This window comes from Centropristis striata, chromosome 20 (assembly GCF_030273125.1).
Source record: "Centropristis striata isolate RG_2023a ecotype Rhode Island chromosome 20, C.striata_1.0, whole genome shotgun sequence".
NCBI lineage: Eukaryota > Metazoa > Chordata > Actinopteri > Perciformes > Serranidae > Centropristis > Centropristis striata.
In genome coordinates this window covers 19,275,323-19,288,693 of record NC_081536.1, presented here as the reverse complement: position 1 = coordinate 19,288,693, position 13,371 = coordinate 19,275,323, and the positions used below count along the sequence as shown (strand labels likewise).

The following is a 13,371-nucleotide window of genomic DNA, read 5'->3' as shown; positions in this document are numbered from 1 at the left end:
CTGTTAAAAAATCGCCTAACTCATTTTTTTCAAGTTTTGCAGGAAACACAAAAAACTTCACCAAAAGTTTAGCATATGACTTTTATTGAAAATTTCACTCAAAAAGGATGTAACAAAAGATGGCTATTGGCATAGCAATAACACTGTGTGTAAATTATGTAACTTAAGAGAAATAAATGACTTAGACAATTTTTTAAACATGCGTTTGTGACTTAAGCAAGATATGGTAACGCTTTATTTTGAAGGTGTCTACATAAGAGTCACACAAGCCTGTCAGAAACATGACATGACGAAGTATCATGAGCATTAATGTTACTTCAAAGTGTCATTAATGTTCATGACACATCCCATGTCATGTTTATGACACGCTCATGCCACTCTTATGTAGACACCTTCAAAATAAAGTGTTACCATATCTTGCTTAAGTCACAAAGGCATGTTCAAAAAATTGCCTAAGTCACATTTTATTTTGACTTAGGCATAATAAATCCGCTTAAGTCACACACTTGACATAGGCCATTATCTTTAAGGGGTTAAATCACATGACCTGATCAACTAAGGGTGTAGGCGATTTTACCATAGGTGGCCGGCGTCATAAGATGATTTAGGCAAAAAAGAACAACAATTTTGACAAAAAATGACTTAGGCGATTATTTTAACAGTGTGACGATATGAAAAATCCAATTAAGAAGAAGGTTCTTTGAACAATGCAATGTTAAGCATTGACTGTTTTCCTGTCAAGGTGGTGCACCTGCTCACATCAGCTCCGCCTCCACCACCCCCCCCCCCCCCACCCCCTCCCCGCTCCGGCTGGACTACAGTACCCATGCCGCACCGCGCCGCTCTCCACTCGCTCGCTCTCCGCTGCGCCAGTCCGCCTCACTGACTCGCAGAACCAGTTGGTTTGGCCCAGCTTCTCCTTCTTCCCTGCCTTCTCACTGTGTGTGCTGCTGCTGCTGTTGTTGTTGCCTGGTGTCAACCTACGCCGACGAGAGAAGGAAGACATATCCCTCCCTCTCCTCTGTTAGAGGGCCGCTTCCAATTTGCCTGCACTTTCCTCCTCGCCGGCACCATTGGCTTCCGCGCCGTGCCAGTCAACTCGCCTCCTTTTTTCCCAGCCCGAGTTGAGCAGCAACAGCTCGGAAACATCTGGCCGCCGCAGAGTGCTAGACTCCCCGTCCCCCTCCGCCTGCCTGCCTGCCTGCCTGCCTGCTCAGCCTCGGTGGCAGCCTGTTATGGAAATTAGTCCAAAGTCAATCTAGTTTTGGAAAAGAAGGAGGATCTGACGGAGGAAGACCGTGTTGTCTGTAAGTGCTGCCTCTTAATACCGGAGTCCGATTAAAGGAGGCTCAGGAGAGAGAGAGGGTGGGTTACGGAGGGGAAAAAGTAGCTAAACCTTCCTTAGCATTACTGTGTTGTCTCCTCGCACTAATAGTTGCCATGTTAGCTCTCCCTCCTCGGTGTTTTAGCAGCTGTTGTCATCGCACCGGGGCCTTCCCAACAACTGTAAATAGCTCAATATTGAAGCCTCTTCGCTTTACTTTTGTTAGCCATGATCGGGCTACAGCTAGCTGCGTGGGTCACTGTGTCTCCGTGTGTTTGTTATGTCTTCTGATAAGACATTAATTACACTCTTCTTGTCTTTTTAGTTTGTCCGGCAACAATCTCACAGCCCCCTTTTCCAAACATTACTTTGACTTTTTTTATGCTAATTTGTTCTCGCTCCCAAACTGTCATATTTGTGTTTGTAGTGTAATTTATAACAAACTTATTCATCAAATTGTTCACTTTAATGTCTAAAAGTGTTAAATATGGCGCTGTCACGGTATTAAAATGTGTCAAAGTAAAACAGAAATTGAAAATACGTGTTGTGCAGCGACACTTTATAACACAGTAATTAAAGAGAAACTTCAGTGGTGTTAAGTTAATTAACGTTTGACTCGGATCATTTAATGTTTTACACTTTAAAAGCAGAGCCGAATTTTTTTTACAAAAGCTTATTAAATATTGTAGAAGTTAAAGTCGGCTTAATGTGTGCAGCGATTAACTTATTTTAAGTCGGGGGGGTTTTTTGTTACTAAACTGGAAAACTTTAAGGAAAAGTTTACTAATTTCATGCAGAAATGTTTGCATATACGTGTTGCTTATCACTGCGCATTATAAAACAAAGAACAATAATATTATTCATCTTGTTATTTATGTGCGTGAGCCCACATATTTGTCTTTTTCCTTTCATTCTTGTGATATCAGTAGGCGACAATATTTTCTTATAAAAGTCTGCATTGTTCTGCTAAACTTTATTAAAATATTCACTGCGAAATTCGGGCACAAAAAAAAGAAGCTATTTTGTTGCTTAACTCTCACATGTTAAATTGGTGTAAATTCACACGCTCCAAACGTGCACACCTTCACTAAAACGAAAGCGAAATAAGGCTGTTGTAATAAGTTTCTCCCCGGCTTATTAAATGCTTGTATACCTTTTGTTTGGGATTTGCACTCATTAGGTTCCTTCTTTATGACTTGTTCTCATTGTTTCCTCATTTCATTTTTGTGCCTGTCAGTTGTCCGAAGGGTCCGAGCAAGGGAGGGATGGGGGCGCAATGGGTGGACGGATAGATAGATGGATGAATGAATGAGTGAATGAATACAAGACGAGGCAGCGGCGCTGAACCGTAAAGAAGTGGAAAACAATATCAGCTGCGTGCGTCTGTCAGTTGCAAATGTGCTGTGTTGGCCTTTGTTTATGGTTATTGGAAGGAGACAGAGACATGCAGAGAAAAAGAGAATGATAATAATTAGATAAAGTTTTTATGCAGAACCTCTGTATATATATATATATATATATATATATATATATATATATATATATATATATTCTGCAAACTTTTCATCTTTCCTTGGTAGTTTTGGGCAGTTGTGCTTGCATGATTTCGGTGAGTAAACTCTTTCCTCCATAAATCAGCATCCCACTGCATTTAGCAGACCCGTGTTTCTTTTCCCAGAGAGAAAAAGGGGGAGAAAGAGAGACAAAGTTGCGTGGTGTTGGTGTTGGTAGAATGAAAGAGGAGTCTGGTGGCAGGAGTGTAGAGGAGGCAGCATATGGCTGTAGAAAGAGCACAGCTGGAGGTAGCATCTCCATCTGAGGATGATGTCAGAGCAGCTGACAGGCTGCCATCCACCCCACCTCCTCCTCCTCCATCCCTCCACCGCCTCCACCCCTCCCCAGTCCTTTATTGTGAGTCTCAGCGGCAGCCTGGGAGAGTTAGTGCTGTGTGTGTGTGTGTGCACGCTGGGTGTGTGTGTGTGTTTGTGGCTGCCGATCAGCGCCAGTTAGGAGGAGGAGGAGGAGGAGGAGGAGGAGGAGGGAGGTGGTATCTCGTTCCCCCTCCAACATCTCCTCCACTTTGCATCTGTCCCTCGCAGTTTGAACAGCGTGTTTTTTTTTGCCTGCCTCCCTCTTCTTCTTCTTCTCTTCTACCCACTCATTGATTCAGAGAAGAGCGAGCAAGGAAGAGAAAGAAAGAGAGAGAGAAAGAGAGAGAGATACACAGCCTTTCCCAGCCAGAGAGCCCAGCTATTCTGCTACAGTGGAGTTAATCAAGTTGATGCATACTGCTGCAGGTATCGTTTTGTGTGTGCATATGTGTGTGTGTGTGTGTGTGTGTAAATAGAGAAGGAGAGTCTGGGGGTAGCGCAGTAGTTATTTTGTTTTGGAGGATCTCCGGTGTGTCAAACCAGTGTGAGCGCTGTGTGAAGCTACTGGTGAGTAGTAAACTCATGTTGGTGCTGCCTGTCTGAGGTGTAATTGCAGTCCGGGAACTATCTGCTATGCTTTTTTAGTTTGTAGTCTCAAGAGCTGCATTTAAAACTCAGCTATTGTAGCTTGTGTTGTCAGGCATTTTCTTCCGGACGCTCATTAATTTAAAGCAAAGTTGCAACTGAGAAAACCTTGTTTTAAATTGAGCTTGTTTTTCCCCTCATTTTACTGAGCAGTAAAAAAAAGTGAAATCATAATTAAAAGTAATGTTTTTTTGACATTTTAATAAAAAAGAAAAGAAATTTAGTTTTTTTTTTAATTGGTTAAATTCAAGCAAAGAAAAAAAAAGTTAATAAAACAATTAAATATGTGAAACTTTAAGGAACCAAAAACTGCTATTTAATCTTCATCATGTAATCTGTTTTTTCTTTTAGTTAAATCTAACCCGCTGTAAAATTACTTGAAAGCATGTGCGATCTTTTTTTCCCCTCCTGTCGGCTGGAGTAGAGGAGACTAATTTAGAAGTTGCAGATTTGAGCTGCCTGAATTGGCTAGACAGCTGTAATCGCACTCCCTCCTAGTCTTAATCTCTTTATCTGGCTAGCAGCTGCCATATGGCCCCCGTCAGCTGGATCAGATGTGGGTAAGCCTCCCTCCCCGGCCGTCCCAGCCTCTCTCTCTCACCCTCTCCCTCCCTGCCCCTCCGTGTGTGTGTCTCTCTCTCTCAGACCCCTGCCTTGGCTAACTGGCCGGGCCGGGCGGGCCGGGTGACGGGCTGCTGCCCTCCTGAGCCTCCGCTGACGGCTCCCTCCCCACCGCCGCCACCGCCGTCTTTATTTTTAGCCATCTTTAAGGATTAGGATTGATGCTGTGACGAGCAGGGCACTTACAGTGATTGTATTGTAAATCTTCTCTTCTGGGTGGTGGTGGTGGGCGGAGGGGTGGAGGGGGTTGAGGAAGAGGGCAGTTTCTACTATGGGGCGGATGTGCCGGGTTTTTCTTGAAAGATTCAGATGGGAAGGAGTGTGTGAGTGACGGATGGTGTGTGTGTGTGTGTGTGTGTGTGTGTGTGGAAGGAGGAGGTGGCAGAGGGGTTTGGCTGGACAGAGGGGGGGATGGGGGTGGAGGTGGGAGGTGGTACACCCTTGTCCCCGTAAGCCCCCTCATTAAAAGCAGTCTGAACGAGCCGGAGGGCGGGCACACACACATCTACACGACACACACACACAGTCTCGCACACAGTGACATTCTTGGTTTAGCTGCATTCAAATGAGGTGATTTAACTGCTTTGGTTAACACAGTGCAGAGCGGGACCAATGTATTTTCTCAGGCAGGACAAATCGACTTGGTTAACAGGTGGGACTTAATGATTTTACAGATTTTAGTCTCATTATCGCCTTTCTCACATACTCACATTTCAGAGTATTTGCTCATTTAAATTCTACCAACTCTTTTTTAAGGACACCTGAAGAGCTTTGCTGCAACTTTTCAGCCTTTTTTTTCTCCACCCCCCTCCCTCGTCTAATCTTACACTTAAAGCCGGTGCTCGCAGGTTAAACGAGGGACAAGCTGTTTTTGTTTTCAACAGTGCTATTTCAATTGGCCAGTTTTCCTGCTCGACTTAGCCTGTGGAGGTGGTTGGTAGGTAGGCTGGTACTAAGTGTGTACGAGTGTGTTGTGTGTACGTGAGGACAGTGTGTGCAGCTGAAAGCCGGTTACCTAAAAGGGCTGTGCCAGGCCAGGCCAAAGTGGGTTAATAAAAATAACCAGCGTAGGAGCAGCGACAATCCAGGAGTGCAGGCAGAGGAGTTAAGAGAGATACAGAGAGAACGGAGAGACAGAGTAGAAGAATCTGTCGCTGCTGGTTTACCTGAGATTAAGTCTGTCTGTGGGTAAAAACTGAATTAGTCCTCATTCTTTAATTATTTTTATTGAATTATAATTAACATCAGTTTTTTTCTTCTTTTCCTTTTTTCATTTATAAGTGAATAATTATAAAAATAACACAAGTATTTGTTGTATGAATGCATGTGTGTCTGACTTTGCAGCTACCTGCGTGGTGTGTTTGAATTTAAGCAGAAATATTTCTGTTGATGTTGTGATTGTGAGTGAAAAAAATCACGGCTGTGCATAGCTTATTATCTTGTAAACAGAAAATTTAAACATATTTTAAATATATATTGAATCTTTTTTGCATGTGCATTGTGTTGTATTTCTTAATTTAATTGTTATGAGTTTAAAAAATCCCTTTTTTTTTACGTCTCGGTCGTCCTGTTTTTCTGACCTATCTTCTCCTGATGTCTTTCTTTTCGCTCGCTCGTCATCTTCTCTGTAGTTTGTTTTCAGCACCATATGTGATTTTGGCATTTGTCTTCTCTTTCTTGCGTCTCTGTTTTTTTTTTTCAGTTAGCCTCATTTAAGATAATTTTCTTTGCGGTAGTGATGATAGAGAACATTGTCATAGTCTCGCTACACTTTACTTGAATTTTATCTTATAATATATTTCATTTAAAAAAAAAATGAATCTGTTGTGCTTCTTTTAAAAATCTCTGTCTCTTTAAATTTAAATTGCCTTTTGCTTTTTACCTACATTTATTTGTTCCCTTTTTTACCTTCACTGAACAAATATTGAACAGTGTAATCAAACAAATATTTTATTTAAAAACTAACTTAATTAAAAACCTGTAAAAACAGACATTAGGTGTAAATTTCAAGTCTGATGTGACAGATCTTTATGAGATGTATCTAACTTTGTCTCTCTCCTCTGTGTCTCTGTGTGGCTGCAGGTTATGAGGACGGCAAGATGGAGTTCCCAGACCACAGCAGACATTTACTCCAGTGTCTGAGCGAGCAGCGGCACCAGGGCTTCCTGTGTGACTCCACGGTGCTGGTGGGCGATGCCCAGTTCCGGGCCCATCGTGCTGTGTTGGCCTCCTGCAGCATGTACTTTCACCTCTTCTACAAGGACCAGCTGGACAAGAGAGACGTGGTGCACCTCAACAACGACATTGTCACAGCCCCAGCCTTTTCCCTGCTCCTGGAGTTCATGTATGAGGGCAAGCTGCAGTTCCAGGACCTTCCCGTAGAGGATGTGCTGGCAGCGGCCAGCTACTTGCACATGTATGACATTGTCAAGGTGTGTAAGAAACGTTTGAAGCAGAAGGCCACGACGGAGGCAGACAGCACGCGCAGAGAGGAGGATGGTGGCTCCAGCTGCTCTGATAAGGCCGACAGCCTATCAGATGGTTCTACAGGCCGGCCTGCGACTGCCGACCTGCTGCACAGTGATGAAGAGGAGGAGGCAAAGGCCGAGGGAGGACCGCTGTGGCTGAGGCTGCCGTCTGCAGACCGACCAGGGACGCCAGCCATGGCCACGACCAGCCCAGGGCACGGCGAGGCAGAGATGCAGGCTGGGGAAGGGCTGTTGGAGGGAGGAAAGATGCTCTCCCCGGCCGGCAGCCCCACCAGCTCCACTGGATCGCTCTCTCAGAGGTCCCACCGCTCCGTGAGCTCTCGTGGAGGGCACCGGGGCAGGAGGGTGTCGAATGATGCGGCTGACTGCGTCCTGGACCTGTCAGTCAAGCCCATTGCAGGTAGCAACCACAGTAACCACCACCAGTCCTATTTCAGTGGGGCAGCTACGCCGGACAGCCTCCAAAGCCCGTTGGCTGTTAGGGTGAAGGTGGAGAGGGGTGTGGCTTCCGACGAGGATGAGGAAATGGGAAGTGGGGACTATGACATGGAGCACAGCGGCATCACCAAGGCGACGATTCCCAGCGCCAACGGAGGCCTGACCCACCACGGGGTCGGAGGGCCTCTGTCGGCCCAGCGGAGGCTCGGCCTGGAAGCGCACCTGTCCGCTCTGCGAGAGGCCTCTCTGGCCTCAGAGTTGGAGCGGGACGAGAAACCTTCGGCCACGGCAGATGACGAGGACATACTGGGGGGTGACAACGAGCGAGCCCAGGCCGAGGTGGGTAGCATGGATAGTTCCCTGCTGCCCTACGTCTCCAACATGCTGTCGGCTCAACACACCCAGATCTTCATGTGCCCGCTGTGTAACAAGGTATTCCCCTCCCCGCACATCCTCCAGCTTCACCTTAGCTCCCACTTCAGGGAGCAGGAGGGCATCCGCTCCAAGCCCGCTGGAGACGTCAACGTGCCCACCTGCACCATCTGCAGCAAGACCTTCTCCTGCATGTACACGCTGAAGCGCCACGAGCGGACACACTCTGGTGAGAAACCCTACACCTGCACCACCTGCGGCAAGAGCTTCCAATACTCACACAACCTCAGCCGCCACGCAGTGGTGCACACACGTGAGAAGCCGCATGCTTGCAAGTGGTGCGAGCGGCGATTCACGCAGTCCGGGGACCTCTACCGACACATCCGCAAGTTCCATTGCGAACTGGTCAACTCGCTGTCAGTGAAGAGCGAACCGCTGGCACTGCCCAATGTCAGGGATTGGGCGATTGAGGACAGCTCCCAGGAACTGTGGAAGTAGAAACAGACTGCTGGGTTTGACAAAGGGAAAGAGAGGAGAGTGAAAGAAGAGCAGAGAGTCATAGGGAGGTGAAAGGGAGGTGGCAAAGTTTGATGTTTGGGGTTCAAGTGAGTCATGTTCTTGTGTGTCGCAAAATCTCATTCAATTGCACTTTAATAGCACATGAAAATGTTACTACTGAGTTTCTTTGTTGTTGCTGTTTGGGGTAATTTTGTTTTATTCTATTTTATTCTGATCTCTTTATTTTTTTTGGCATAAGTTCTGTTTGGTGGTTTTCATTGCGTCTAAGGACATGGGTCCCAGTGAGAATGTCTCGCCTTCTCGAAGAGTTTTCACTCTGTTTGTGTTTCATCTCAGACACAACACTCCAACGCTGGCCAGCGTATCGGTCCCAGTTCCACAGACAGCAAACACCACTGCAGGAGTTCAGGTCGAACACACTGAAGTGAAAAAGCATTACAATACACTAAACGGGTACTGTGATCACCACACACACACAGTTTGAAGAAGTGTGTGTGTGATACTGCACTACTCTGGCAAAAATTTCACCTGACGTGCGTGAGTGTGTATGAGTGTGTTTTGTGTGTATTAATTTTATTTTCTACTGGCATGGAGGTGTCGTTGGCGAAGCGCTCCCCGCTTCTCCTGTTAAGCTCTTTGGTGTTGTGTGTTCAGGGTAAAGCTGACTGACTGACAGACTAACTGATGGCACTCATGCAATGCACAGCCTCCTTTTTTCACTTCCAATCAATTTGAAGTATTTTCTAAAAATGAAAAGACCTTTACAAATTATTATAATAATTATTATTATTGTTATTAATAGAATTTTTTTCTTAAATCTAGCTGGCAGTCTTTAAAACATCTCTTGTTGAAAAGGTATTTAATTTAAGGTTGTTGTATATTGTTCTGCTATAGTTTTAGAACTTAAATCCGTTAAATTTTTTTTTAAATTAATGATTATTATTATTATTATTATTATTATTTTGTTACTTTTTTTGTAATGGGACCTGCTGTTGTTGCATGACGTCCAAACCTGTATATTTTAAAATAAAAATGTGAATTTGCTGTATTACTGTACACATTGTAATTGATCAAATATTTGACAACAGGCTTTCCTTTTTCTTTTCTTTGTGAATACTACTCCAGGGTGCGGTCTGTTGAAAAACTGAATATTATTCTCACGACTATGGAAAAAATGCATGAAAATTTGATTTTGTCTTAAACCTTTACGTTTTGGTTTTTGCATCGGACGGGGTGGGGGGATGTTTGAACACTTTTGACAGTGAAAAGTTGGATTTTTTTTGTACTCGTCCTAGGTCTGTCGCTGGGCTCCTAGAAGAATGTTACCGAATGTGTTTCCGTCGGATGTTGAAGCGATATGATGAAGCATTTTAAGCCTGTGTGTATATGCACTGATCTCTCTGCTGCGTGCGTGTGTGTTTGTGTGTGTGTGTGTTTATGAGCGTGTGGCTTGGTTATTACCAGTCAATTTAACCTACTGAAGATCTACGTCCACCCAGCACTTCCTCCTCCTGCTCCTCCTCAGGCGTTCAATTTCTCCACTGCTGTATGTTTGTTTTCCGCCTCTCATGTCTCCGTCCTCTCCAGCTCTAGACGTGCTGAAGCCATTTCTTAATTATGTCTGCTCATTGGGCACTTACTTCAGGTCTGTTGAGTGCAGTTATGTGGCTCTGACTTGGCTAAAGCGTGAAGAATAACAGGGAGAGAAAAAAAGAAGGAGAGAGGCTGAAACTGAGCTGTCCTGCTGAAAGTTGAAGGGCCACATATCTTTGTCAGAGCGGGGCCGTGCTGATTCAGTACAATAACCCACATTAGACGCAGTGGCGTGAATGTGATAAGACGTCTGTATGTATGTGTGTGTGTGTGTGTGTGTGTGTATGTTTTCCTCTTAAAACATAATCCTTACTTTGAGATCGTTGGCAGAGAATTGGCATGCCTGAATGCACCTTTTTAAGCTAAAAGACATGAAATCAGATTTTTTGCTGAAAAGATGCCTTTATTGAAAAAAATACATTTCTGATGCTATGGAAGTATTTGATACTGTAGAGCATTGGGAAAGAGTTGTTAAACTTGCATATAAATTCATGGAATTTATTGAATTTATCAGAAAATGATGTCTTATTATATTTTGATCATGTGATTGGAAAACTCGTTTTTTTGTATGTGAATGTTGTGTTTGCATTGGGGGCTACATCAGTTTAATTATTTTATTATATTTTATTTTTTAACCTCTGTATCTGTTATTTTTTTGTTAGAATTTCAAAATAATGGTCAAGCGTTTATACAATCCAAAAGCATTTGACACAGAGATGCTAAAAAGTGAACGCTCCACATTTCCCCTCACTCAGATATGTCTGTGTGTGTGTGTGTGTGTGTGTGTGTGTGTGTGTGTGTGTGTGTGTGTGTGTGTGTGTGTGTGTGTGTGTGTGTGTGTGTGTGTGTGTGTGTGTGTGTGTGTGTGCGCACGCCCCCATTAATGTGCATGTGGTGGGTGGGGTGGTTGTATGTGTTGCCCTGTCATCTGGTGGCACCTACAGGCTTTGCCAAGGCAACAGTGTGGGTGACATTGCGGCAGTTTGCACCGCATCGTCTAATTTTTTTCTTTTCTCAAACGTTATTTCTTCACTGGCAGCGTCTCTGCATATGGGCTCACTCCATCCTGCTGTTGTTTTCATCATTACTGCTGTTTTATTGTTCTGTTCCTCTGGTTGTACTTGACCGCCTTAAACTGCTGTAGTCCGGGCTGTTTTTTAAATTTTTATTTTTAAATGTGAGCGTGGGGTGGAGTTGTGGGAGCGATGTCAAGACGCTGTGAAGTAACCACCCCTGATGAAAAAAAACATCTCCATCTTTTGCTGTGCTTACTTGAAAACAAATGGGGGAGATTTTTTTTAAAGGTATAAAAATGTTCAAATGTCATAGACAGTTTATGGAAAGGCAGATGGGGGGTGGGGGGGTGGAGGGTGGGGGGCGTGAAGTGACTGAGTCTGTTTTGAAAAAGGACAATCACTGTCTGGGAAAAAAACAAGCAGATTTTCAGATATATTTGCTCCCTCTTGAGATTAAAAATTTTCTTTGCTTTTCTTTTATGTTCCTTCTTCAGATTTAGTCATTTTTAGCTTTGACAATCATAGTTGGGTTGATTTTTTTTTCTCAAGGGGAGTAAATTCTAATTGTGTTTAGTTTTGTAATTTTTTGGTGTGCTGTTGTTGACATTTTTAAATTGTGTGCAAACTGCAATAAATTATAAGAATCTTGAAATTCAACCTTCGTGTGCAATTCTGTTTTTTTTCTCGGACAAAATAAAAGCCGTCACGACTCATTTTCATATCATAACATGGGTGTCATTTATTCATTAGGGACATATCCCCACCACTTTAAAAAATTGTCTTCTTTTTCTTTTTTTAATCAAAAATGTTCTGAAAAATAGCTTGCAATAAGAAATGTTCACTAACAAATGAGCAAAAGAAGGTTTAGATTATATGCACAAAAAGAAAACCTTTAATGCAATGCAAATGTAGAAATATAGAAGAAACAAATACACATTTATTTTTGTTATGTATTGTCGACTCTGCAGAAGCCTACGCTATGAATTTGTTGCGCTATTGTGCAATTTTTTCCCAGCCTTCATATCCACTCTGATCTCATATTGATTCCCCATTACATATCCTAAAATCATGCTACGTCCCTACAAAATTTGTATCATAATTTTACCAATAATAAATCCTCACTCTCAGTATGCCACACAGTTTCTTTACTGCCATAAAAATCACAACGAAAACGCAAGATTTAAATCTATCATCTTTTTATCCAGATGTTTGCTGAGATACATTTCAGAAATGTTGGTCGTATTTGCAGCTCTCATGCCCGCACACATACACAGAGTTACAGGTTGCACAAGGTTTTCACATCATGTTCTTCAGTGACTTGCGATGTGGGTGGAAGTTGTGTAGATGTTTATGCGTGTGAGCATTATGGCCTGCACGATCACTGTGTGTGTGTTTGTGTGTGTGTTTGTGAGAAAACTCACTGTGTGCCTTCCCGTGCCTGCACAATTCTTGATATATCTGCTGCTGCCCTGGTTGAGGTGTAGGCTGCACTTGAGGAGAAATTGTGCAGCAGCTTGTTGGGATCCAACCCCCTGCAATATACACACACACATACACACGCGTGCGCGCGCCTCATTCCAAAGCTCCTCAAGTACAGTTTTCCAGTAAAGAAATCAGCTTTAGCTAATGTATTGCTGCTCAGTAAACCTGCTTCTTGCAGATGCTTTGAAAGCCCCTGCACTCAGAGGCCAAGGAGCAGCGTTCATTAGGCCCCAGATGGTCTCTTCAGTAAGCCCCTGATGCACACTCACGCGATAAGCTCACGCCTAATCTTTATGACATTGTCTGATGAATGCCTAATATTGGTTTTAAGAAACTTAGGCCTGCTGAAAAGATTTCAGTTCAGTGTTCAGTAACGAGTTAACTTAAATGCATTTAACTGGATGTGATTTATGACATTTGAAGGTGAGCAATTGTTTGGAATATCTTATTATCATGTTTTCGGGAGATGTACTTAAAAAATTTAAATGATTTCTTTTTCAGTCAAAATCTGCAAACTTTTCAAAAAGTGATTGTTTTTTGAATCACCTGCTCCCAGCGATGCTTCAGACAGACAGCAGACATTATGATAACTGCTGCAGAAAATACAGCAGCCCTATCCTTTGGTTATGTGCTGCTTGGTGATCATTAATTGCAATCTGCAGTGTTGTAAGTGAACATCTGCTTATAGACAACTGCTCTCTCTCTCTCTCCCTGCGAGGAGGCCGTGCGAGGTTTGCTGTGAATGTAGGTCATTAATTTGTTTCTGTCCTTTGTTTACTTAAGGAAGGGGGACAAAGGGGCAGCTGCAGAACCATTTGGCTGTGCCCAAGGCAGGCCAGCTCAACATGTTGGGAGGCTGAGACCAGCTTGGGCTCCTGTCTGGGGGCCCGGGCCCCTGCACTCTGCTGCTTCGCGTGAGGGAGCGGCCTCTGCCAAGCTGCCAGAGAGGGCTCCCGTACCAGGAGAGGGAGGAAGGCGGGGGCGGCGGGAGGGAGGAGAAG

General features: G+C 43.9%; 1 protein-coding gene across 6 annotated transcripts; it reads left to right on the top strand.

Moving 5' to 3' along the window:
- The first annotated feature begins 911 nt into the window (after positions 1-911).
- zbtb18 (zinc finger and BTB domain containing 18) lies at positions 912-11,431 on the top strand. 6 transcript variants are annotated; one of them, XM_059359441.1, is made up of 2 exons: positions 912-1,307; positions 6,544-11,431. In XM_059359441.1, the coding sequence occupies exon 2, from the start codon at positions 6,561-6,563 to the stop codon at positions 8,256-8,258; it is 1,698 nt and encodes a 565-aa protein (XP_059215424.1). In that variant the 5' UTR covers positions 912-1,307; positions 6,544-6,560; the 3' UTR covers positions 8,259-11,431. The 6 variants fall into 6 exon arrangements, with proteins under 6 accessions (XP_059215424.1, XP_059215421.1, XP_059215422.1 ...); XM_059359438.1 differs by lacking the exon at positions 912-1,307 and adding an exon at positions 3,522-3,621; XM_059359439.1 differs by lacking the exon at positions 912-1,307 and adding an exon at positions 4,954-5,398.
- Positions 11,432-13,371: the final 1,940 nt, after the last annotated feature.